Source organism: Musa acuminata, chromosome BXJ2-10, assembly GCF_036884655.1.
Source record: "Musa acuminata AAA Group cultivar baxijiao chromosome BXJ2-10, Cavendish_Baxijiao_AAA, whole genome shotgun sequence".
In the NCBI taxonomy this organism is placed as follows: domain Eukaryota; kingdom Viridiplantae; phylum Streptophyta; class Magnoliopsida; order Zingiberales; family Musaceae; genus Musa; species Musa acuminata.
In genome coordinates, this window is record NC_088347.1 from 529,951 (window position 1) to 557,224 (window position 27,274).

General features: G+C 38.9%; 1 protein-coding gene across 1 annotated transcript in view; it reads left to right on the forward strand.

Annotated features, from left to right (window-relative positions):
• The window catches only part of LOC135624293 (lipoamide acyltransferase component of branched-chain alpha-keto acid dehydrogenase complex, mitochondrial-like), a 54,227-nt gene extending 28,556 nt beyond the window's left edge, over positions 1 to 25,671 (forward strand). Inside the window, exons 6-8 of the mRNA XM_065127749.1 lie at positions 8,098 to 8,186; positions 23,962 to 24,189; positions 25,279 to 25,671. Coding sequence (XP_064983821.1) covers positions 8,098 to 8,186; positions 23,962 to 24,189; positions 25,279 to 25,392 — 431 coding nt within the window. The 3' untranslated portion in view covers positions 25,393 to 25,671. The remainder of the gene's footprint in view (positions 1 to 8,097; positions 8,187 to 23,961; positions 24,190 to 25,278) is intronic.
• The last annotated feature ends 1,603 nt before the right edge of the window (positions 25,672 to 27,274 follow it).

Here is a 27,274-nt window from a genome sequence, read left to right on the forward strand (position 1 = left end):
CATTAATGTGTATCATATTGATTTCCGTATTATTTTTTGATTTTGATTGAAGATACTTCATGTTTAATGAAATTATGTTTAATGATTTAATGATGCATAATGATGAAAACATTAAAAGTTTCGATACCAAGATTGACGATTTTATGCATGAGATTTTAAAGTTATACATAATGATTTTTGTGATTTATTGGTCTTGATTTTTTTTTTATGACGAAATTCAATTTTCGATCCTAACGTTTTGATCCTAAACGTTGATGCACATTTTTTTGGCATAAATGAAATAAATCACATGAATTGAAACAACTAAAAAGAGAAAAGGTTTCTCCTAGAAAATTTTATTTTCTCGATTTTTCCAAAAAGGAGATTAATGAATCTATTTATATCACCTTTATGAATCTCTTGGACCATAAAAATGATTTTGATAAGGTAAATTTAAATGACCCTTTATCCAAATCTTTCATGTATTCTTGAGATTTATGAATCAAAATCTTTTATCTCTTATACTTCTTTTTGTCATTTACAAAAGAGAAAAATTATCCAAATGAATATTGAATGTTCTTTCGGTATTCATGAATTGGTTATAACTTGAAAGATTTATTATGAATCAACATTTTTTATTAATCGTTCTCCTACTATTCTACTTGGTATTTTCTTAAGAGGAGATGTGTCAAAATGAATCAGATCTTTTGGTATTCATATGATCACATCTTTCATGACATGATTTTTTGTCTTTGTATAACTCCTTGTATTCATTACCCAATTAATTTTTTTTTTATGATATTTTGAATGTGATGAAATGAAATTATACATGAAATACAAATGAGAAGTTAATGATCATGTATGATAGGATGTAATGAATTTTGACATTTAGATATCATCATTTGAAAAGCTATGAGCATGTTGTCAAAATGATGTATCATGAATGCTTGAATATCATGTATGATATGCCCATAATGATGATTGATTTATTTTGTATCATGCATGAAAAATGAAATGTATGGTTTTAAAATTATGCATGTTTTAATTTAAAAATTTAATAATGCATAAATAAGATTGATACTTACCTTTGTTATGATTTAGAAATTAATGTAAAGGGTCTTCCATTCTTTTTGACAATGATAAAGGGGGAGCAAAACTTGCTAGAAAGCAAATTTGCTAGCTCGCACAATTCAAGAAGAAAGCAAAAATTTACACTTCTCAAAAGAGAAAAAATTGCTATCTTGAACATCACTAAGAATTGCTAGCTTGAAATCTCAAGAAGAAGCAAATATGCCAACTTGCACATCTTTAAATTTGCTAGCTTGTATGAAGTAGAACATGCTATCTTACTACCTTGCATATCTACAACTTGATAGCTTGAATATTCTAAGTATGATGATGGCAAAATTGCATAATGATAAAACTTGATATTATGTATAATGATTTGAACTTGTATTCCAAACACATGAGAGTTGAAACTTCTCCTTTTTGTTGATGACAAAGGGGGAGAAGTATGTTGATGTCATGCATGATTTGATCATGACATGATGCTTGGATTTTTGAATCCAAGAGTTTCTATCAATATGGTATATTGATAGGGGGAGTTAAGGTTAACTCCGTCATCAATTGGTTGTCATCATAAAAAAGGGGGAGATCATTGAATCTCGTATTTTGATGATGAAACCAATTGATAAGTGTTTATGTTTTAATCTGCGTTTTGAGTGACGCAGGATGCTTCGATCAGGATGAGACAATTAAAGAAGGAAGAATCATGTTGTATCGGGGGAAAATATGTCAAAAGATTAGATCGGTAGATCGGTCGACGTATCGACAGAAGACTTCGGGTCGTGGATTCGGGTGTCGGGCTAAGAAGAGCGGATATTGCGCCAAGGATATCGGAGTTGCGGAGTCAACTGGCCGATTGGGCAATAGGCCGCAAGAGAGGACGATGCGCCAAAGAATCGGACGAAGCGTCGAGGGACCAATAACATGCCGGACAACTTGATTAATGCCTAGTATTAATTGTCTAGATCGAAGTATGTTTTATATGTGAAGGATTAACTACGATAGCAAGGCATTAAGCAAAATGAAGTCCCAGAGTCAAGATCGAGATCACGTTGGGAATTCGAGAATTCGTCGGAAGTTCGGACGTTCGTCGGAAGTTCTAGAGGAATCAATCGAGAAGTCCCGGAGCTTGCCAGAGAAGCTCATCGAAACTCGCAAAGAAGATCATCGTGAAGTCCAAGAGCTTGCCGGGAGTCCGCCGGAACATTGCCGAGAGATCGTCGGAAGTTCGCTGGAAGCTCACCGGAAGAATAGACATAGGGACTTGTTTAGCTTAGCAAATGTCTTAGGATTTCGTAGTTAGCACGTAATTGGACTTGGATTTGGGCCAACCCAATTATGGGCCAACTAAGCCCATGTAAGAACTGTGTTGGGCCCAATAAGAGGCCAAACAGTGCCCCAAGGAGTCTCACCATTGTGGCACAGTCTTCGAGACTGTGTCAGGCGGTGGTACCACTAGTCTGGGCGATGGTACCACCCAACATTGCGCCCCAAGCGGTGGTACCGCCCAGGGCAGTGTTAGTGTCATACTGACATTGGGCGGTGGTACCGCCCAACGCAGGCGGTGGTACCGCCCGTGCTTGTGGAACCTGGGATGGGAAAGTTTTAGGCTCCAAGTTTGAATCAACTTGTAGCCTATAAATATCCCTCTCATCTCTGGTTAAAGCACACAAGCACAGAGAGTTTGAAAGTGAAGAAACGCTGTAGAAATCACTTGAGAGATCCCTCCTCTAGCTTTAAACTTAGAATTATGTTTAGAGAGGAGAGTGAGTGCTTGTAAGAGTTATCTCCTAAACCTGGTAAAAGGAGAAGAGGGGTGTAAAAGGTGATTGACCTGCGCCTATTGAAGGAAGGCCTCTAGTGGACGTCGGTGACCTCGTCAGAGGAGGAAGCCGAAAGTGGATGTAGGTCACGTTGATCGAACAACTCTAAAAATCTGGTTTGCATTTACTTCGTGCAATTTACATTAACTGTAAACTGCCTTCAATGCGCTCTTACTTCTCTTTCAAAGCATTACCTTTACGAAACGTTTTTACGTCGGTAACGATTTTATCGTATGAAAGTTTTTGAAGACGTAATTTTTACTGCTGTACTAATTCACCCCCCGTCTTAGTGTCGCTCTTGATCCTAATAGAGGGAAGCTTTACAAGCAGTTCAGCGAGCACCTTGAGTGCAAGAGAGAAAAGAGAGGAAGGAGAAAACAAGAACTTTAGAAGGTAGAATGAACAGTTGTAAGTCCACAAACAACTACTCATCGGGTGCCGGGTGCGAAGGTAAGTTCCTGTCAAGTTAACGTGTGAACTTGTGAAGATTGTTCAACGCTCGATAATATACCGAAGCCCCATCCAGCCCTATGCCACTCGGGGGGTTCCTGGGTGCTAAGATGACTGATGTTTCGCGTGCAGCTGCAGTTTGCAAAAAACAAGCCGTGGCACACGAAAACGGAGCCATTTTGTGGTAGTTTGGCTCGGCGCGGTGAGTGGTCGCATTGCAGCACTGCAAACTGTCTTTGCTTACATTTTCCTAGCAAAAATACACAAAACCAAGGCAAAACATGTTGCCATGTCTTTGTATAAGCATGCAAAAGCGACGAACGGTTCGTTGAACGAAGTTGTTGCGGGTGTGCGACGACCGTTCGTGACATTCTCCCCCACTTAAACTGTCGACGCCCTCGTCGACGCTTGTTTGTAGTTGTTGATGATTGCTTCGTCATGTCGTAGGGCATCTTCGGGCTCCCAATTGGCTTCAGTTTGGGGAAGCTTTCGTCACGTCACCAAATACTCGGTCTGCTCAGCTCCATTAGGTAGCTTTATCTTGCGATCTGCTATAATGTTTTCAACTCGCTTCTCGTAGGAGGCCATGGTGGGGGGTAGTCGAGTTGGAATATTTCGGGAAGCATCTTGAGGATCTGAGTGGTAGGTTTTTAAGTTGCTGGCGTGAAAAACATTATGAATTTTGTGCCACGTCGGTAGCTGCAACTTTTAGGAGACGTTGCCCACCTTTGTGTATTTTGTGCCTAAAGAATTGGAGTGATGCTAGCTAGAGCTTCATCAACACCAAATCGCCGACTTTAACCTACTGTGGTCACCTTCCCAAGTCTGCCCACTTCTTCATCTTTTTGGCCTTCTTCTCTAAGTAAGCCTGCGCAATATCTACATTTCGGTGCTATTCTTTTGCAAAGTGATATGCTGACGGACTACTCCCGGTATCCCCGATAGCCAAGGTGTGAGGAGTCGACGGTTGTTGTCTTGTAATGATCTCGAAAGGGCTCTTGTTGGACGTAGAGCTCCGTTGCAAGTTGTAGGAGAATTGGGCTATGTCCAATAGCTTCACCTAATCTTGTTGGTTGGCACTCACGTAGCTCGCTTCAAGAACATCCAAGCGGGTTTCCTCCGTTGTGAGTCTCTCCTTATGGCTCTTTTTCTCGGTTGGCGCTCCAGATTATGTTTCCTCCACTCGTAGAGAGTAGCCAACTTCTCGCTCATCATGTTCGCTGCCATGATCCTCCAAAGCAGCTCCACCAGCATGAGAGCGAGTTTGCACTTGCAGCCCACCTGCAACTGCTTGGGGGCAATGGTCCGGCTTGCCCTGCCTTGCTCGATTTGCCACGATGCTTTGCCATGGCGAGATTGCGAAGTTTCTTTGCTGCTTGCTCGAATTGCTTGCTCGCTCTGATACCATAATGTCATGAACTTAGTTGGAATTGCCTAAGTCGTGAGGCATCCTTGCGACAAAGTTACGAACTTAGCTGAAGTTGCCTAAGTCATGAAGCACCCTTGCGCTAACTCCTCGGACTTAGTTGGGATTGTCTAAGTCATGAGGCGCTCTTGCAACATATGCGTCCGCAAAGGTTTAACCTAGTTGCAACCTCGTACAAGTCCCAAAGGACTTGTAAAACAGAAAGTTGATTAGATTAAAAATGGGCGACGGACAAGTCCCGACGTCTCACAAAGAGGGAAGCTTTACAGGCAATTCAGCGAGCACCTTGAGTGTAAGAGAGAAAAGAGAGGAAGGAAAAAACAATGACTTTAGAAGGTAGAATGAACAGTTGCAAGTCCATAAACAATGCTCATCGGGTTGCTGGGCGCGAAGGCAAGTTCCCGTTAAGTTAACGTGCGAACTTGTGAAGATTGTTCAACGCCCGACAATATACCGAAGCCCCATCCAGTCCTGTGCCACCCGGGGGGTTCTAGGGTGCTGAGATGGCTAACGTTTCGCGTGCAGCTGCGGTTTAAAGAAAACAAGTCGTGGCATGCCAAAACGGAGCCATTTTGGGGCAGTTTGGCTTGGCATGGTGAGCGGTCGCACTACAGCGCTGCGAACTGTCGTTGTTTACATTTTCCCAACAAAAACACACAAAACCAAGGCAAAACATGCTGTCATGTCTCTGTACAAGCATGCAAAAGCGATGAACGGTTCATTGAACGAAGTTGTTGCAGGTGCACGACGACCGACATCGCAGATATATATATATATGGTCTGGTAGCAGGCAGTCGGTGGACCAGTCTATTGATGGACCAGTCCGTACTGCCCGGTACGGGCAGTATCATTCGAAATTGAAGACCTTGCTATGATGTGTGCGCTTGATTTAATGAATTATCATATACTAGTTTTTCTATAGATACTATGTTCACAAATATTAGTATGGTCCCGGAATTTATGTATAATCATGATACATATTAAAAATTGCACAAAATAATCCAAAATCAATTAAATCATCAAAAAATAAAAAAAAAGAATTGAAAAGGATGGCTATTATATTAACGTCATATTGGGCATATGAGCATGACAAATATGAGTTCAGTACATGATACAGCAATCCACCACCTATATCTGAGAGATTTAGTAGACCTCATGAGACAAGATGTTACCATCCTCACCCTTTTGTTTTGTCTTTTCTTCCGTATTTATTAATCACCAATCTAATCGTATGTCCTTATAAGAGATCATGAGCAAGTAATTAAAATATATGAATAGCATCCTCAGCATTGAGTTAGTGGTCACTGCAGCTCAGTTGCTCTTGTTCACCCAATTCAAGAACTTCTGAAGGACCTATGTAGGGCATGCTACTGATACAGAAGGTGCAGATTGGAAAAAGTATTTATGTTGTAATTGTCCATTGGAACTGCTGAATTTATCAGAGAATTGAATGCCAAATGTTTGGTTGTGTTGGATTCAGGTGCATTGGTGGAATTTATAAAGAGAATGAGGGAGGACTTGAATGATGAACCGGAAAATGGTGGGAGAAAAGAAGTTGAGTGGAGACAGGTATCAGATTATCCTCTGCTATAGTAGTGGTGGGGATGTGATGGTCAAAGATTGGGGGAAGGAAAATGGTACCATGCTAGATGCTTATTAAGAGATAATGAGCAAATAATTAAACAATGAGGAGAATAGCAGTCTCAGTAGTGAGTTAGTGGTCACTGGAATCAAGATGTTATTGTTTACGTTTCGGTTGCCCCAACAGCAGCAGCAGCAACAGGCTGGATGTCCCAACTATTTCGGTTGTTTCCGTTGATTGTTTTTCAGCACTGGCCTCTGTATAAGGAAAAATCTCTAGTTAAATCAAAAGCACTTAATCTTTTGTTGTTCATAGTAAAGATTTGATTGTCTTCGTTTACCTCTTCTTCCACCATTAATACTTATTGATTTACATTTTCTAACCATGATATTTATAGGTATGCCTATATCATTTTCAATTTGTTTTACTTACTTTTATCCTCTGTTAGTGTTTTTCTAATTGAATGAAACATGTCTCATTCTATGTTTATATGTGACCTCATGCCGCCTTATTATTTTTCATTCAGCTACACAAACTTGTTGCATTTGTAGTTTCTTTAAATATTCAACCCTCTGATATATAAAGCATGATTATATATGTTAAATGGATAACAAAGGAAGAGTTATCCTTTGTTATCCTTTTAAGTATACATTTGTGGTAATTTGCATGATACTTGGGAGAAAAAATAAATTCAATGCCATTTTTTATAGCATACTTCCACTCTTGAAGTCATATATTACACTTCAAATCTAACAGTAATAGAAACTATAAAGTCATTAATCAATAGTATTGTGAATATCAATGTTAAATATAGCCAACGAATGTTGAGAGTTACATTATAGAGAATAGATATGAGGTAAAAGGTAATCCATCACTTTGGATTTGTGTGACTATCCATCATGGCCTAGTTGACAGAAGGAAAAGTTTCTAATATAAGCTGTGTCCATACTGAAAGCAAGAGTCTGGATGATTGTGAATCTTCAGTAGCTAAGTTGAAATATATGTAGATATTATGTGCATTTTTGCATGGTTTGCATTACCGGTCTATATCGGTGTATCGACCAACTATCGGTATGATATATACTGAGCTGTACCGACACACAGTATACTAAGGTGTATTAATGTACCGCCCATACCAATCCTCTATCGGACCGGTATGTATTGCCTACATTGAGCGATATGCTTCGGTATTTCAAACCTTGTATTTTTATACCGTCAAGTATATTGTAGACCTCAAATTGGTTAGAATTTTTCGTGCATCAAACTTTTGCAACAAAATATTTGCTGGATCAAAGTGAACTATTTTGATGCTTTTTCATATGTATTGTCACTATATTGTGGTAATCTCATGGTATTGCTCATTCCAATTTAGCAATTGATAAAACTTATGATTGTTATTGTCATATTGGATACTATTACTACTACCATTGTGTGATTGTTCTTATTCTGTTGCTCTATGCCTAATGTCTTTTCGGTATATCAAACCTTGTATTTTTATACCGTCAAGTATATTGTAGACCTCAAATTGGTTAGAATTTTTCGTGCATCAAACTTTTGCAACAAAATATTTGCTGGATCAAAGTGAACTATTTTGATGCTTTTTCATATGTATTGTCACTATATTGTGGTAATCTCATGGTATTGCTCATTCCAATTTAGCAATTGATAAAACTTATGATTGTTATTGTCATATTGGATACTATTACTACTACCATTGTGTGATTGTTCTTATTCTGTTGCTCTATGCCTAATGTCTTTTCTGATTTATGTAGGTTGCCATAACATTGGTGTAGCGATGGCGACTCCTTATGGTCTAGTTGTGCCAAACATAAAGAAGGTTCAATCACTAACAATATTGGAGGTTTGTTGCAATTAGAGATTTTGAAGATTTAACTCGTTATACCTCCCCTTGAAATTATGGTACTTTATATTGTTGCGAACAATAATTATCATAATCTTCCTGAATGTGAAGTATCTGTAAGGGTAGTAATTACCTAAAGTGGAAATAAAATTGAGGAAGAGAAATGAAATGAAAAGAACAAAATGGGAAGAAGAGTGCGGTCTAGATTTCATATGGTGAACACTAGTTCGCTAGACGCACCGAGTTGAATTTTTAGTTTATCCCAAACTGGATGGTGGGACCCAACCTTCTGTGGATTGCATGTGATTGATCACTGGATCAAGGTTCTCTTTTACTTTTTTGACACCTAAAACATTGGTTTAGTGTGTTGTACCAGATCTACTTATCAAAGGCTAAGGGTTCGGATGAGATATTTTATACGTAAGATATTGATCTGGTGATGGTGTATTGAACTCAGTTATCAAGAGTTGAGGGCTCAAAACTTCATCCAATATATTATTTACACCTAAGACACGGTCCGGTGGTAATGTACCAGACCCACTTACCAAAGGTTGAGAGATCGAAACTTCACATGATATATTTTGAATGTATTGACTAGCTAAACTGGTAGAGACTTTGACATATCATCACAATTATCATGAGGTCCTGGCCTCTACCTACATTGGATCAAGGTTTCCTTCTTTTGTGCATTTGCTGTATAAGTATTAACTTGATTTGCTAATTTATTGTCATTTCTCCCATGCTGCTAGAAAAAGAATCTGGTCAAAAAAGGTTTACTGAAGAAGTTTCCAAAAGTTAATAGAGTAACCTGCTTTGAACATAGTGATATACTTGACCTAATTGACTAAAGATAGTCGGCTATATCTGACCATGTTCAACTTCAATGAAGTTTGATCTTTCCTATTTTATCATGTTGCAATCCATGAGAGGGTACCTATATTTGATCTAAATTTATTTTCCAAGGGTCTTAAATGTGCTTGACACTCGAGCCACTTCCCATAATGGCTAGGAGGATTTGAAAGGCATTATGGCATCAAGGTTTCCAAGGTTTAGCCAAGGCTTAGCTTAGGACTCCACCACTCATGATATTTGGTTTAGTATTGTTACCACATGACTTTGGGAGTCATTGAGGAACATAATTTTGGAACATTTTTGTTTCTCACTCTGTACAATTATCTATTATCTTTGTTTCATGGACAGTGCTTTCAAAAGGTGCTCAGGCGAGGCGTTTCAATGAAGCTGCTCAAGCACACATCCGAGCCAAATCAGGTCGACTTTAAGCCTAGGTGAGTAAGTTGGTTCAATTGAACCAACTAATGTCACTTTACCCTAACACCATCCCTTCCACCGCGCCCCCCTCCCCCCCTTCTTCACCCAGTGAAAGAAACCAGAAGCAGAACCCCTAATGCTCGTTCACTTTGTCCGTTCACCATTGTAGCTTGGTACTCCACCAGTTTCCACCTTCTTCCATAGCTGTTAGTTACTTCTGCATCTTCTTAGTCCTCTCTTTCTCATTTGATAGGTAATAGTCTTTTGTTGATTAACTTGCTCCACCAACTTGAGGTGGTGCACTATTATAGAACTTAGAAGTTCTAAGTTCACCTAGGTAGGAACATCATATTGATATGAAAACACTGCTTATAACATAATTATTAAAAAAACACTGCTTAACAGTTAACACCCACCTCAAATTTCACCTCCTTTTGAAAACACTACTTAGAACATTACAATATATTTTTTAAAAATTTAATATTCTGGAAAGCCTCTCTTCGCTTGGGTGGATGCCCTTAGGCATTTTGGGATCTTGGTGCCTTTTGACACCTAGTTGTCACGGACTTAGCTGGTTTTGCCTAAGTCGTACGACACCCTTGCGTGTCCGTTCGCATAAGTCAGCCTCCCCGAAACCTCCCATGGTCCCTTAGGATCTTAAAAAGAGAAAACGGGTTAGAGAAAGCGGCTCACTCGGGATCCAACAGCAAATATTTTTGAAAACACTTCATAGCCAATGCAAATTACAAACACACATTACAAGCTCTGAATGGTTGCACAACAAAGGGTTAAAATGGTCTACTACAGACCGAGTTCTCTCACAAGTATCCACATGACACAACCTTTATTTACAAGCCTAAAACGACCACCAAACCCAACTAAAATGGGACTGTTAAGCCTTCGGCCGTCTCGCTACATGTTGTGCAAAGCATAAACAAACCAAGAGACACGGACATACACAAGCATTACGTCAAACATCCTGTTTAGAATTTTGTCCGTGACATTCTCCCTCACTTATTCCTTCGACGTCCTCGTCGAAGCCTTTGCCGACATTGCAACTCCTCGCCTTTGTCGAGTCTTTAATCTTCTACTCCAACTGCAATGCGCCTCTTGGCTCCTAGCTGCTCTCTGCTGCTGTTGTTGAGTAGTCGAACTTTTGATTCGCCACGCTGCTTTAACTCGCCAATGACTCTGACTTTAGTGTGGGGTTGGCTGAGTTGTGTTGATCCCTATTGGTTCCTACGGATCCTTTAGATAAAGAAAAAGATCATCCTTACTATGCGCCAGTCTCCTAATTGTCTCATGCTGCTGGAACTGGGTGGATGCTTGTTGGAGCTTAAGCGAGCATCGCCTCACAAACTTTTGAAGTTTTGGGTCCTTCCTCTACCAAATTTGCCCATCGACTCTTCTTTCACTTAGTTGTCACTTTCAAGTAGATTCGCATCACTTCCGTTTTCGATTGGCATTCTGTTGGGAAATGAAACGGATAATCTACTCTCAGTAGCACTGATCACCATTGGTGAGGATTTGGCAACTATTGTCTTCTATTATCTTCGAAAGGTCTTTGAACCTATGCAGAGCTCCTCTACTAGATAGATAAGAGAATTGGGATACTCAGTTTCACCCATTCTCTTAATAGTTGAGAAGGCAAAGGTTACTTGACTTCGCCCGCCTCCTCGAAGGTTGTACTCCATGTATCGAGCTGGTTACTGGCCTTCGCCTGCTCTTTGCTTACACTTCTGAAGCACTTGAAGTGTTTGCACTCCTTGCGTTGAGTTAGCTACTGTGATTCACCTTCTCATTGTCATCGAACTTCTGGAATACAGGAAGTTTTCACCCCAACTTGGAGTAAGTCTCTAATAGTTTTGGTCGCCTTTGGGATTGTTCCGTCTTTTCCATCAACCCTGCCGCTTACTCCACTGAGTAGCAAAGGTACAACATCACGTACTGCTTGCTTCGTCCTTGGTCGTGTACTCTTGCACGACCCGAAGTCCTTCACTTTCGACTATTATGATAAGAAGCTCATTGACACCGGTCTTACGAAGTTCCTTGGCCTTTGCCCTTCAGCCTTGTCTCGGTACTTGGAGTTTGCCTCTACATGCTCCACCTCCTCGACCCCTTTCACGACCAAGTGCTCTCCCTTCATGAGAGCAAGGGATCGATGACTTCACGGAAGTCCCGCCTCTGTGATACCATGGCACTACCATGCCCATGGCCCTACTATCTGTCACCTCGCATCTACATCCCTTTTCTTCACGATCAGTAGATATGTCTTTGTGGCACTCCTCCGAGTCCACCTCCATTCTAATCGATGCTTGGTTTTGGGTAGCTAAGTCCCATTGGACTCATCGTCGCTTCGTCGCCCCTTTCGATGCCCTGCTTCAACACCTCTGTGTTCTCCAAGCAGCGCCCTTTGGTCGATGGAGGGACAGGCTGCAACTCCAATACATGGTCTCTGCCATCATGTTGTAGGGTTTGCACTGATTCTGTTCTCTTTAGCTTCCTTAGCAGCAACGTTCGTTTACTCGACCTTGTCCTCTGACTTGTCGAGCTCCCTTAAGCGAATATGGGCTCTAGAGTAGTCAAACTCTCCAACTGCTTCGATCATACCTCTGTATAATCAAGTCCCTCCCATGGGACCCATTGGTACTTGCATTCGAACTTTTCCCTTGGTGGAACACAGCCCCCATATGCTGAAAATCAAGGCTTTCATCCGATGCAAAACTCGATGCACGCACGGAAGACCTGCCTCTGCGGTACCATGGCCTTCACTCCTTGAATCCATAGCCCTTATTGCCGTCGTGTTGTTCACCAAAGTGGAGCTCCCAATAGCTCCCGATCATACCTCCGTATGAGAAAGTCCCTCACGGGACTCGAATCTACGTGTATCACATTGCCACGAACTATTTCACCACGATTTGCTGCACCATGTCGCCTCCTGGTGACATCTCTATTGCATTCTGATCATTGTGGGATGAATTCGGATTGCGATCCCTCCATGTGTGGCCTCTGCCAACATATCGTAGGGCCTCTTCCACTTTTGATTATGTTTGCTCATTTGGCAATCGACCTTCATCTACTCGCTCTTAGGTCACACCTAGATGAAGCACTGCTCTAGGACAGTCCGTCGCCTAATAGCTCCCGAAGTCCACCGACTTCGTTGAAAATGGTGCACCATTGTCTGGATCCTGGGCCTCTGCCCCTACCAGCATAATCTCCGCTGCGCGCCGCTTCCTTCATGGTAACTTGAATGACAACACTATGGCATATTCTTCAAGAGTACCCGACTTCGCGTCCTCTTGCCCTATGCCAAGGCCTTCTGAACTCTACCTTAGTTCCTCCATCAAATGCTTTTCCGAGATAAGGTGCATGTGCCTAGAAGCTCCCTTAGTCTTTGGCACAATGCAAGATAAGTCCACTCCATCAAAGTGAAGGACCCATGGAACGACATGATCCCGCTCTTGCCTCTACAAGAGTTCATGTCCTTGACCTTTGTCCAAGGAAAGCTCTGTGCCTCCGCTCCATGTTCCATCTTCTATGTTGGCTCCCTTTATGCGGCTTGGGTACTTCGCCAAGTCACACCCAAGTTACTCCGCTCCTCGTTTTGCATTGAGTTGATGGTGGTGGCCCTCGCGCCCACCGTTCCACGGGTCAACTCTCCATTGAGTTCGATCTCAATATCGACTCTAAGTGTGCCTTCATTTGTGTTGCTTTGGGTCGCTTCCTCACTTGATCTTGTAATGCGTCCACCAATGCATTGTCTCAAGCGAGATTATGCGACGACTCCTCGCCGCTCGCTCAGTCCATTGAGCTTCGTGGAGTTGTTTTTGAGGTACTCCTCAACATGTGTGGTCTGTTGCACATGATTCTTCCTCCAAAGAGCCGGGATTTATCCCCCTTGGATATCTATCCCATTGGAGCAACATCTCTTTTCGTTTCCTTCTCTCTGAAAGTTTCAGAGACCACCATCTCCTTGGACTACTCCGATTTGCTGAACAAACTGTACATTGTTTTGCCTCCTGCAAACGCATTTGCTAGATTGCGACTCCACGTCAATACAGTCCCCGCTGCACCACTCAAGGCCTAGCAACATGCTAAACTCGCTGCACACTTCAGCCTCCCACGGACGTATCCTTTTCATGTCGAAGAGAAAGTTTCAATGCTCCATTGTACCGAGTTTCGGTCGCCTTGGGTTAGCCATAAACATTCCATTGTCCGCATACAACCCCTTGCATGAGTACCGAATTCTTTGAGTTAGCAATTCCCCTCACCTCTATGAGCTTTGCACAACTCTTTCGGTCGCTGAGTAACCCATTCCACCTTGCATGGTCTTATCCTTTATCAAGCACCTCGCTTGCATTGAGCACCATCAAGTATTGTTGTCAACGTCGAGCCGTAGCTCGAACTCAGCCATCCCAACCTTTATACGCTACGCATTCTTCCAAGCTTGCTTGTTCTCGTGGTGCCTCTTGCGCGAAGGGTTGGTCATTCCTCTGAATGCTAATCTCAGATGTCCGCTCCTTTGAGCGACTCCTTTTCCCTACATCTCTATGCTTATTTTCCCCCAAACGGTCGTGCGTGCTGGCTGCACTCAACGTAGCCCCGTTATGTCCCCCACGTTTGCATGCCAAGTGTTTCTATGAGTGCTTGTCCTGCTCTGATACCATCTGTCACGGACTTAGTTGGTTTTGCCTAAGTCATGCGGCACCTTTGCGTGTCCGTCCGTAAAGGTCAGCCTCCCCGAAACCTCCCATGGTCCTTTAGGACCTACAAAAGAGAAAACGGGTTAGAGAAAGCGCCTCACTCGGGATCCACAAGCAAACATTTTCGAAAACACTTCATAGCCAATGCAAATTACAAACACACTTTACAAGCTCTGAATGGTTGCACAACAAAGGGTCAAAATGGTCCACTACAGACCGAGTTATCTCACAAGTGTCCACATGACAACCTTTATTTACAAGCCTAAAACAGCCACCAAACCCAACTAAAATGGGGCTGTTAAGCCTTCGACCGTCCCGCTACATGCTGTGCAAAGCATGAACAAATCAAGAGACACGGACATACATATGCATTATGTCAAACATCCTGTTTAGAATTTTGTCCGTAACACAACGGTTTTAAATACACTGGTCATGAACACAAGACCCTTTACATATTAGACCTAATACTCATGCAATTTGGTATCCTCATTTTGGTCAACCAATTATTGAAGTATTTATTCGAAGAGGTGATATCGAACCAGTGAATATCGCTTATTCTGGTGTTTAATAGTGGTATAAAAAGGCACTATTAAAGTCCTTAATAGCAGGTTGGTTACGCCAACCAAAATGGAAACCAAACTTTTTGTGGTTCAAAAATGTTGAATCTCGTCTAAATCATCATTTGTCATGACTTTTTGAAGTGAGTTCTTTGGCATGGACAGGACATTTAGTTCTTTTTACTATTTCAGGATCCATGGGACAGTATATCACATGGAATGATTTCATAGATGTATTAGCCTATCGGGAAGGGTTGGGACATGGGTCAATGGAATCTTTATGCCCAAAACCTGATTCGAGTAGTCATTTTTTTGGTCAAATTTCTTCCGAAGCATTTGGATTTTTAGATGTATATGATATCTAGATTGATAGATCTTATATAAATCATATGATGAGGTACCCCATGAGTGGATATATAGGAATCTAGTTTGCTAAGTCACTGTTATTATATTCTACATCCTAGATCTTCTCGTTCTATCATCTGGCTCCCGTTCTTCGTATAATCTGGAGAAAGGAATACTTCTTGATGCTTTTGGTTATAAGAACCTTACATAGTTTATAGGGGGTATAGGTTTGACAAATAGAGAAACTAAATCATACAAAAATTAGGAAACTGATCACCTGAAAAAAATAAAAAAACTAGAAAACTAATCATAACAGAATCAAGAAAATAATCTCTTTGAAATTGGGAAAGTAATTTTCTCAGAATCAGAAAAATAATTTTCAACAAAAGTAAAAATAATTTTCAACAAAATGAAAATAATCTCCACAAATCAGTACTATGTTCACAATAAAATATGTAGCTTTATTTTCTTTATTTGTCAACACTCCCCTCAAGCTGGCGAGTAAATATTTTCCATTCCCAGCTTTCCAGTAGCATCTTAAAATGAATGACTTAAAAGACATTTTGTTACGAGTTGTCTACTTGTTGATACATAGAAATACAAATCAATCTATTATCTAACTTTTCTTTAATAAAATATTGATCCACTTCAACATGTTTTGTTTAATCATGTTGAACTGGATTAAATGCTAAATTATTATCTCCATATAGTTTCATATTTCTGTTTCATTTTACTCCCAGATCATCAAGGATTATTTTCTACCACAATAACTCATGAGTTCCTTGTGCCATGGCTCTGAATTCTGCCTCTGCACTAGGTGGAGCAATTGATTCTTCTCTTTGTCACCAAATTTCCACCTAAGATGGTACAATAGCTAGAGGATGATTTTGGATCAACTACTACATATCGAGCCAATCTACATCGGCATCGGATTAAATGCTAACTTATTATCTCCATATAGTTTCATATTTCCTTTTCATCTTACTCCCAGATCATCAAGGATTATTTTCAACCACAATAACTCACTAATTCCATGTGCCATGGTCTGCCTCTGTAGTAGATCAAGCAATCGTTTCTTCTCCTTGTCACGAAATTTCCTCCTAAGATGGTACAATAGCTAGAGGATGATTTTGGATCAACTACTACTGATCGAGTCAATCTACATTGACATAGGCTTCTACACTCAATTGCCCATTTTTTTCTAATAAAATGCCTTTTCCTAGACTTCAAATATAATGCCTATTTTTTGTAAATAAAATGCGTTTTGGTATACTTCAAATATCATAGAATTCTATGAACGACTTCAAAATGAACCTCTTTAGGAGAATGCATGAATTGACTTGCTACATTCATTGCGTAAGCAATATTAGGTCTTGTATGAGATAAATAAATGAGTCTCGCAACAAGGCTGTGAAATATCCCCCATCTATCGTCATGTCTTCTACAACATTGATTTTGCTCAATAGGTATATCAGCTGGTTTGCATCCAAGCATTTCTCTTTATTTTAAAAGATCAATGATATATTTTTTGTTGTAAAATAAAAATTCCTTTTTTTGAGTGAGCTGTCTCAGTACCCAAGAAAACTTCAGCTTTCCAGATCTTTAATTTCAAGCACTTTGGCTAGTAAATCTTGGAGTTTCTTAATTTCTTCAAGATCATCACTAGAAATAATTATATCATATCAATATATACAATTAAAGCTGAAATTTTATCACTTGGTGACCTCTTAATAAAAAAAGTATGATCACCTTTACTATGTCGAAATTTCATATCCATAAAATGCCTTTCTCAATCTCTAGACGTTATTATTTCTAAATCCTTTATCAAACCGTGGAGGTGCTTCCATATAAACTTCTTCCTCAAGATCATATAAGAAAATATTTCTAATGTCAAATTGCTGTAGAGACCAACCAAGATTAGCTGCTAAAGATATACATGTATGGTTTTCATTTTTGTAACCGGAGCAAAGGTCTCCATAATGGCCACAAGCCTAATCTAGTAACTTTCCAAAATCCAAAGTATCATCAACTTTATATTTATTAGTGAATACCCACTTGCATCCAATCAATTTCTTTTCTTTAGGAAGTTCATTGGTATTTCATGTTTTGTTTTTTCTTTAGTACACTCATCTCTTCCATCATGGCTTTTCTCCAATTCTCATCTCTAAATGTCTCTTGAACTGTTTTTGGAATTTCAATTGGACATAGATGTGTAAAGAAAACTGGAGATAATTTATCAAATGAGATATAATTGGAGATAGGATGTTGGGTTAATTTTCTTGTTCCCCTATGACAATAGATAGATTTATGTCTTTAAACTCCGGCAAATGGCTATTTTGTTTGGGTTCATGGGCTCTGTAGTGGATAAAGATAAGAGGAGTAAAATTAAAACTAATTCAAGTATCTATTATGGGATCCTTGGTCATGCTTGGGTTCAGGAGTAGAAAATTTTCTTGAATAAACTTGCAGTGGCAATGTAGTGATAATACCATTTATCTCATCCTCATTCATGGCGTTAGAGTTCGATATAGTTGTTAGAACTATGGAAAGGTTTGATGCAGGAAGATCAAGATCCTAAAGTTCAAGACTCAAGGATTTGTCTTGACAAGAAGAGTTTATTAAAAGAATTAATTTTTAGCAAAAGTAACATCCATTGAAGTGAAAATTTTCTTTGAAGCAGGATAACACTTAATTATTTATGTATGGAGGAATAACTAAGGAATATATATTTAAGATCTTGAGGATCAAGTTCATCATGACGTTGAGAATGAATATGAACAAAAGAGATGCCACCAAATAGAATTGTAATCGGAGCTTTATTTTCTAAAACTTTAGATGGTAATATTAAATAATTAGTAGTTAGTACTGCTTCTCCCCAGTATGTCTTGGGCATCTTTTTTGAAATAGTATTGCACATGTTACTTCGAGAAGGAGAGGTAACAGGTGTTACATTAAGAAGATAATGTGACACTTGTTACCTCAAGATGATCATTCTTTCTTTTAGCAACATTGTTTTTTTTGTGGAGTATCCAATGATTGATGTATTATTCCTTCATTTTTTAGAGGACAAAGTATGGTTAAAACCAAACTGAATTTGAATCATCTTATGAAATGTAATGAAGATGAAACTACCATCGGAGTTATTTTTCAAAAGATAAAGTCGTCACTTGAGAATAATCATCAATGAAAGAAACAAACCAATAAGTCCGGTAATATTTGGGATCTGTGAGGGACCCTGAACATTGGTATGAATCAATGAAAATAGATGAGATGATTTTTTTAATCAATGGAACAGAAACACATTGGTAATTAGCCAATTGACAAGCATCGCAATCAGATTCGTTGACATCCAAGCCTTGAATAACGAAGAAGGAAACATGCTTTTCAACCAAGAAAAAAGATGAATGTCCAAGATGCAAATTTGAACTTTATTAAATAATTGTTTTTCGAGGATAGGATGATGGTAAATAGTTATTGCCATTTTTACTGCAATATTCAAGATAGTAGGGCCCCTCCTTTTCCTTGGCATGTCTAATCGTCCTTGTAACTTGATCTTGAAAAGTACAATGGGACAGAAAGAAAGTTACACTGCATTTTGAATCTGTAGTAATTTAATGAATTGATAGAAGGCTTACTGGAAGACTAGGTACATACAATACAGGCTTTAAGGAAACGGAGGGTGTTAGTGTAATTGTGCCTTGGTCTGCTATAGTGTGCTACATTAATTTTTTGATTTTCGGACGGGATATAAAGTTGATAGTTATTGAGGAGTTGGTCATATCGTCAGTGGGACTCTTGAATCTATTACCCAAGATCCATAACAATAGTCTTTAGAGGCATTTAAAGGTAAGAAATATAATACTTACCTGATGGAGGCATTTAAAATAAGAAATATAATACTTACCTGATTGAGCAAGAGAACAAATGGCACTAGGCTTATTTAGTGAAGTGAGAAAACTCCGAAGCTTTTCAATATCCTCCTAATTTAGTCCCTCAATCTCGGAGTTACTAGACATCGAGTTTCTATGCATAGAGAAGACTTGGTAAAACTTTCGGTAGCTGGATTTTTCAACACTACATTCCTTCCTTCCTTGGCCCTGTTGATTGAGAAGTCTTCGTTTATGGGATGGTAGGACTTTTCCAAGTTAAGAAGCACAAACACGTGACAGGGACACAACGATACACCATTTTTTAAAAAATTAGGATACGGACACAGGGAGGACACATGTATTTTTTAATATATATAATATTAGATTAATATGTTTTATATAATATATAATATATATTACTCAGATTGTTATATTTTATAGTTTACTCATATTGTTATAACAATTTAATCAAAAGCAATAAAAAAGCCTAGATTAAAAATAAAAAATAAAAAATAAAAATAAAAATAAAAAAATAGAAAAATAAAAAAGTAAAAAGTTAATAATATGTTAATAATCAAAATAAGTGTTTTTTTATCAGTGAAAAAATCTAAATAAACATTGCGATGCAGCACGACTAAGGAAGAAGCTACGCGTGACACATGATAACAACGGGGTGCTTGGGGCGGAGGGCTCGAGAGCACGCGACGGTTATTGAGTCGTAAGTGGGGCACTTAGGGTAGAGGGCCCGATAGTGTGATGATCGTCGGGTCATAGGTGCGGTGCTCGACGAGGAGGGCCTGATAGTGCGAGTGTGCGACGACAAAGGCTTCGCTAGTGCTTGGTGACACCAGTGGGGCATTGAGGGGCGGGGGGCAGAGGATGTTGATGGGACGCTGATTGGACACAAGTGGGGCATAGTTTTAACCAGACATCGGTGAGGATGCTTCGTTGGGGTGCAGGCTTCGCTAGACCTTGATGGTGGACTAGGGGTGGGGCAAAGGCTTCACTTTGTTGAGGAATAAGGGTTTGCTTCGTTGTGAAACCTCCAGTTCGCTCGGGAGTTGAAGCCGAGGTGGTTGATGGGTGGTGGTGGTCTAGAGGCATTCGAGGCGGGGGTAGAGCCTCCTCTTCCATAGGTGGAGCAAGGGCAAAGGCTCCGCTAGTGAGGAAGAAGGGTTCGGTAGGGGTAGGACACAAGTGTATTTAACGCCGATGATCCGTTCGTAAAAGGTAAGAAATCCTCCCTGAATCTGTAAGGAAGGATTCTGGAGGTTTCATGATGTCTCCGCACGCAAGCACTGAGAAATCCGGAGTCCAACATGTGAATTTCGTATCCAACTGAATCAAAAGAATTTAAAAAAAACAAGACAAGGCTCGACACATGTATGACATGTGTCTAGTCATGTTGGTGATGAATCCGTGTCTGACACGTGTCGGACATGGGTATGCCACCCAAACCACTGTGTTCGTGCTTCCTAGTTTCTAAGTACTTGAATCTGTGCTTGATTATATTACATGTTAAGTCCGACTAAAAATGATCCTTGCTCTTTCAAGAATCATTAGTAACATAGCAGCATCTTCACTATACTTCATCTTAACATTTTGATAATAATCAAATCCAAGCCACAATCATTTCATAATATTGTAGTACTCAATCACAGATAAAGTACCTTGCTTTGTGGAATGTATCTTAGTCTTGATCTTGTAGATCTGAGCAACACCTTTGACTTTATGCTTTGTCGTACATAGAAACAGAGAAACGCGCACGTTCCACTGATCTCTGGTTGCATTGAGTTCCAGTGTCATGATCATCAAATCTTCTTCATCCGGAGTAACTAATGCGGGTCATCTTCGCTTGGTACTGGTCCAATTAAGTGGCTCAATTTTCCTTTTTCTTTTAGAAAAGTGGATGCAAGCTGGGACCATTGAGTCCAAAGGAGGGATGAATAGTTTGGAGTTCACAAGGGAATGGTTGATACATGGTTTGGTTATGGATAGAACCAATAGAGGTTTGGGTTGAAGAGGACATGAGGAAGGAAGAGAGATTTTTGGACAATGAAGAAAAAAGCTTTTGGTCTTGTATGGATAGGCTCTGAATACCATTTAGAAAGGAATACTTCTTGATGCTTTAGATTATGAGAACCTTACAGAATTTATAGGGGTACAAGTTTGATAAATGGAGAAACTAAATCGTACAAAAATCTGGAAACTAATCACCTGAAAAGGATAGGAAATTAATCTTCACAGAATCAAAAGAATAATCTTATCAAAATCGGAAAATAATTTCCAACAAAAGAGGAAATAATCTCTACAAATCAGTAATATGTTCACAATGTAATAGGAAGCTTTTTTTTTTTAAATCTGTTGACATAGTATTCAAACTGAATGACTCTGAAATTATGCCTATTACTTTAACAAATCTCGAGACATCTCTTTTTCCCTGGGATCTTTATTATCACAGCTTAGCTTTCAGTTTGTAGTGAATAATCCATCATCCTATTTGAAAGAAGGGGCTCAAACAATTTTGTTTCTTTGTATTACCATATCTAGTCAATAATTTTCTCTTGAGGAACTACTTAATCACTTGCTGACACTAAACTGTTCTGTTGAGTTCTATCCCAAAGAGGTAAAATTAGATCAGTGATCGATTTCTAGGTTTCATTGCAAACCTAATTAGTTACTTCCAATTATATAAATTAATAATTCAAACTGCACTCAAAGATAGATCATTTCCCATTGATATAAGAACTCCTATATTAGAAATAATGGTATATCCAATTATAACCCCTTTGAGATGTAAAATATATCTTTTCTCTTCGTGTCCATAGAGTATGAGACAAATGTATCCATTTCGTTTAGTCATATTCTATAGTCACGATTTTATAGATGTCTTTTTTACTTGGCCGAAAATCGACTTTATGGTATAATATATGATCTGATATGTTCCATGTTAGTTGGTGGGAAAACGTCTTGGTCAACTTCATATTTGATGGAAAATGAGCCTATTGCAGACTTGAGTTGTCATTCCTCTGCATGCAAAATGAATTTTTGAAGTCTTCATGTGTATACAGTAAATCTCTGTTACAGTCGCATACAATTTGGCATGTAGAATTCATTTAGTTATTATCAAAGATGATCTGACCAATAGGCATTATTTTGTTAGAGATCAGGATAGTTTCATATGTTTTATTATGGGTGTGTAATATTTTGTAGTGCTCTAGCTTATGACAAGTTTCGGTAAAGTTTTTTTAACAGAGGTAAAAGAAAGTGAACAAATCTTTTATCATTGGCCTATGTTTCGGTGGAAAATATTTCATTTGCAACCTGGATACCATCCAACTTGATGCCTGCCCTATCATAGCTGTCAATGTTGGGTAGGGAGACCCATTTTAAACTAAAGCTGATCTGCAGGATCTTTCATGTGTTGACATTTGATTGGTTGATGTTGTGAGTCATGTCATCTTGGGTTGGTGGAAGTTCCACTTCGCTTACCAAGTTCATGACCTAGGTCATCAGTCCAAGTTGCATGATGTATCACCCAATGATTTAAAAAGCGCTAGGCGCCAAGGTCCAAAAATGCCCGAGGCGCTAGGCGCTCACTCGAGCGAAGCGAGACGCTAAAATATAAAAATATATAATATAATTAATAAATATAATTATTTAAATAAAAAATATGCTATTAAATTAAAAAAATTAGGTACAAAATCACAATAAATAAATAAATCATAATAGTATATTTTTTATTTTTTAAATAAAAATATACTATTAAATAAATAAAAATTAATAGTATTAAAATCAAAATAATATATTATTAATATAATAAATAAAAATACTATTATTAGTATACTATTAATATACTGTTAACAGTATAGTGAGAAGAGTGTGAGAAGACCGAGGTGTTGAGGCAACGACAACGGTAGCAGGCGACAATCGTAGTTGGAGGGGGAGCGGGAGCGCCGACAGCAGCGGCGAGCAACAGCAGGAGCGGCAACAGCAGCGGCGAGCAATGATTGTGGCAGTGGCGAGCAGCGATTGTGTCAACGGCGAGTAGTGATAGTAGCGGCAAGCAACGATAGTGGTAGCGGCAGCAGAGAGCAGCGATAGCGGAGAAGAAATCTTGACGGCAAAATCGTGAGTTTTAGGGTTGGGGAAGTCGGGGAAATCACGAGAGGGAGCCTGATATTGGTGATTTAGTTGGTTCAATTGAACCAACTAAAGCACCAGAGACCAACCAGACCTAAAAGTCTGGTTCGGTTGCCTGGTTTAACCTAGGCGCTCGCCCGAAGTGTCCGACGCTTGGGCTCGGGCGAGCGCCCGACTCTTTGAGGCAAGCGCCCGAGTGCCTATTGAAATCACTGGTATCACCTCAGCATAAAGAAATATATTATCTGACAAAAGCATTAGCCATTTGAAATTTTGAGCATTTATCATATGCATCTTCATAGGAGTAGAATCCCTTTAATACACATGAGAAATATGACCTTGATTTGGTATTCAGAAGTACAAACAATGGAAGATATGAATTTTCACTCTATAAGGAATCTACTATCTGCAGTGTACACAAAAAGATTCAAGCAAAATTGGTAAAAGGATCAATGTGTGTTTGGATGTGTCTTTTTATTATAGTGGATAAGTCGACAATTCCTGATCACTTTCGGAGTATCAAATTGGTATATTTTGACTCTCTAGCTCTTATTTAACTGAGCAAAAAGCCCTGTTCGACATCTTATTATTTGACAACATGAATAAGTAGTCATGTTTGGGCACACTGATACGTATGTTTAAGATTGTTGAGTTTGTTGCCAATCCTGGGTGGTCTTGTCATGATAAGACATTCTGTCACTAGCTTACATACTTTATCTGATTTTGATATACTTCATCATTTTTTCTTCACATCCTATAATACCTTAATGTTTTACTTGTTGCAATGGTTTTGGATTAATTATTAATCTTTTACTCTTAATCTCATCTCACTTATTTGATGTACATCTATACGCAAAATCATTCTGAATGATGCGTGTTCTGTAATTAGATTATGAAGGAATTGGCCAGATTGCAACTAATGGCATTAAACAACAAGCTAAATTCTGAAGATATTACTGGTGGAACAATAACCTTGAGCAACATTGGAGCAGTTGGTGGCATGTTTGGTTCTCCACTTCTTAATTTACCTGAGGTTGCTATCATTGCTATTGGACAAATTCGAAAACTTCCCCGTTTTGATGATGCTGATAATGTTTATCCAGCTTCAATAGCCAACGTAAGTTTTCAATTCAGCCATTTTGACTGTATGATTATTCAGCATGCACTTATAGTTAAATAGTTGCATACTTTGTTTTGGAAAAATTACAATCCAACCCTTTATTTAATCAAAAGCCCTCTGTACCTGTAACTATTCTCTTTCTCGTTAGGATCAATTTTAGATCCATTCCCTCAGTTTTAGTGGGAATATTGATGTCAATATTTTGGTGAATGGATGTATCATTACAATGACAACAACAACACCCTTATCCTATATTAGGACTGCTGGCAATAATTTATGAGTATATATGAGAATATTTTTCAGTATATAGTTTGGATAATCCATGGAATGTAGTGTAGGTAGGGGTAGGAACTTTTTACCATAAATTGACAGCAAACAGAAGTTAAGTTGGGTTTGGGTGAGGGTTTTGATATCTGGATTTGATTTGGATTACCCAAATCCAACTGGATATAATGGGTTGGCTATGATGGTATCTGAAATAACTTGACCCATAAAATCTTGAAATTAGGATTTTATGATTTAACTTCTGATGTTGGAAAAGCCAAATTTCTCTTTACCACATTTTCTCATAGATACACATGGGCTTGAGTGCTGGACAATTTGGTCATCAGAATACCTCATTGCCATCAAGATTCATTTGTGTTCCTGTATTTGCTGAAGTTACATTATATTTTTAAGAGTTTGACACCACAAACTTTACTTGGATAGACCAACCTGACTGGATCTTGAATGGGCCGCATGCAGTTTGAATTTTCCATACCCCTGTTATTGTTGGTCTAAACCCAATCAACTAGAGTTAAACCTGGCCAGTTGACTTTGCCATAATTTTGTCAAACAAGTATTTTGGTTCAAGCCAGTTGCATAAAATAGCACTTCAACCACCATGAATGCATTTTACTGTTGAGGATAAGAAAGATAGGTGGTTGCTTACCAATCCAGACAATTAGTATTGTGGTGAAACATATGACACAAACTGGATAAGCAACCAGAGAAGGAGATCTCAAAATCTCTAGACACTTGCCTCCGTTTTTAATTCTTATCTAGGTTCATCCACTTACACTTGGAACATGACTCTTCTGGCTTCAGGTCACAATTGGAGCTGATCATAGGATCGTGGATGGAGCTACAGTTGCTAAATTCTGCAATGAATGGAAGCTTCTGATCGAAAAGCCAGAGTTTCTCTTGTTGGACATGCGATGATTCTTCAAACGACACAGTTCTGCTGCTGGTTCAGTAGGACCTCAGCTCCCCTCAAGCACAAGAAAAGAAAAGCATATAGTTTACACAATCTGCTTCTCGGAGGCGGATGCCAATTGGATGTTTGTACTCAAGAGACTTGAACAAGTACAGTCACTTCACAGTGGGGAGGGAACATTGAAGTTAAAAAGCATTGAAAGTCAACAGTTGCATGTCTAACAAATAAAAAAATATTAGTGATAAAAAAATCTAAAGAGTTGAGTGATCCTAAACCTCTTAATATTTCTTTATTTCCTGCTGATTGCCATCACTCTCGACTCTAATCGGCTCTCCAGTAGAGACAGAAAGTTAATGCAACCAACGAGCGCAACTTCATGCTTGCTATTTCAAAGTGCATGATTTTGGCATTGTAGCGCGGGCATTACTAGTTGCAAACTATATAGTTGCAGAGTCTCAAGTATTGACTGTCCGCCTTCTTCTATCTTAGGAGAGACAAGATCAATTGATTTCTTATGTAGAACGTTGTATTGAAGTCATAAATTTATATACCGTTATCCTCGTACCCTTTATTTTCCCATAGCTACGTGGGAAGGACTACGCGGAGGTCGAAGGAAAGTTAATATCATATAACTCTATAAAATCCATATTTTTGTAAGTTAGAATAAAATTTTTAAAATTTTTTTCAAATAAGATAGTTCAAAGATCGAATAAATTTTTTTTATAAGTTACATGGGTCCGACAGAATATCTCATCTTCCTGAGAGATATGTAAGACATATTAGAGTAGTGGATATTGAGGATATTGATTCTTAGATCTACGAGGAAGCTATTGCAAGTATAGACTCTGGGAAGTGGTAAGAAGCCTTGAATTCTAAGGTGGATTCCAAGTACTCCAATAAGATTTGGAACTTAGTTGATGCACTCGAGGGTATTGTACCCATTGGTTGCAAATGGATCTTTAAGAAGAAGATCGGAGTAGATTGAAAGGTAGAGACCTATAAAGCAATGTTAGTAGTTAAGGGGTATCATCAAAGGTAAGGTGTTGACTATGACGAAACCTTCTCACCCGTAGCCATGCTAAAATCTATTTGAATTCTGTTAGCTATTGCAGCACATTATGATTATGAGATCTGGTATATGGACGTGAAAATCACGTTCCTCTATAGTAACCTCGAGGAGGTGTATATGATATAGCATAAGAGATTCGTGTGCAAGGACAGCCTAGATAAAGTGTATAGGTTACTTAGGTCCATTCATGCACTAAAGTAAGCTTTTCGAAGTTGAAATATAAGATTTGATGAAGCGATTATATTTTATGAATTCGTTAAGAACGAAGATAAGTCTTGTGTGTACATGAAGATAAGTATAAGCACTATCACCTTCTTGGTGTTATATATGGATGACATCTTGATCATTGTGAATGATATAGGAATACTATCCATAGTAAAGACTTAGTTATCTAGACACTTCTCCATGAAGAACATAGGGGAAATATCCTATATCTTAGGGATTCAAATATATAGAGATAGATCCAAGAGGATGCTTGGTTTGTCCCAATCCAAGTACATAAACACCATTGTCAAAAGGTTTGACATGAAAAATTCCAAGAGATGTCTCATACCGATAAGACATGGGATATCACATTCTAGGAGTATGTCCCTAACGACTCTTGAAGAAATGATGAACATGGATAAGATATAGCCATGCTATGTACCAGCGATAAGGTTTATCATGTATGTCATGCTATATACCAGCCTAATATAACACATGCTTTGAGTGTCATGAGCAGGTTTCAAGCGAATCCAAGCTTGGAGCACTAGAAAGTAGTAAAGTGAATAATTAAGTACTTGAGAAAGACTAAGGATCTTTTACTGGTATATGAATGT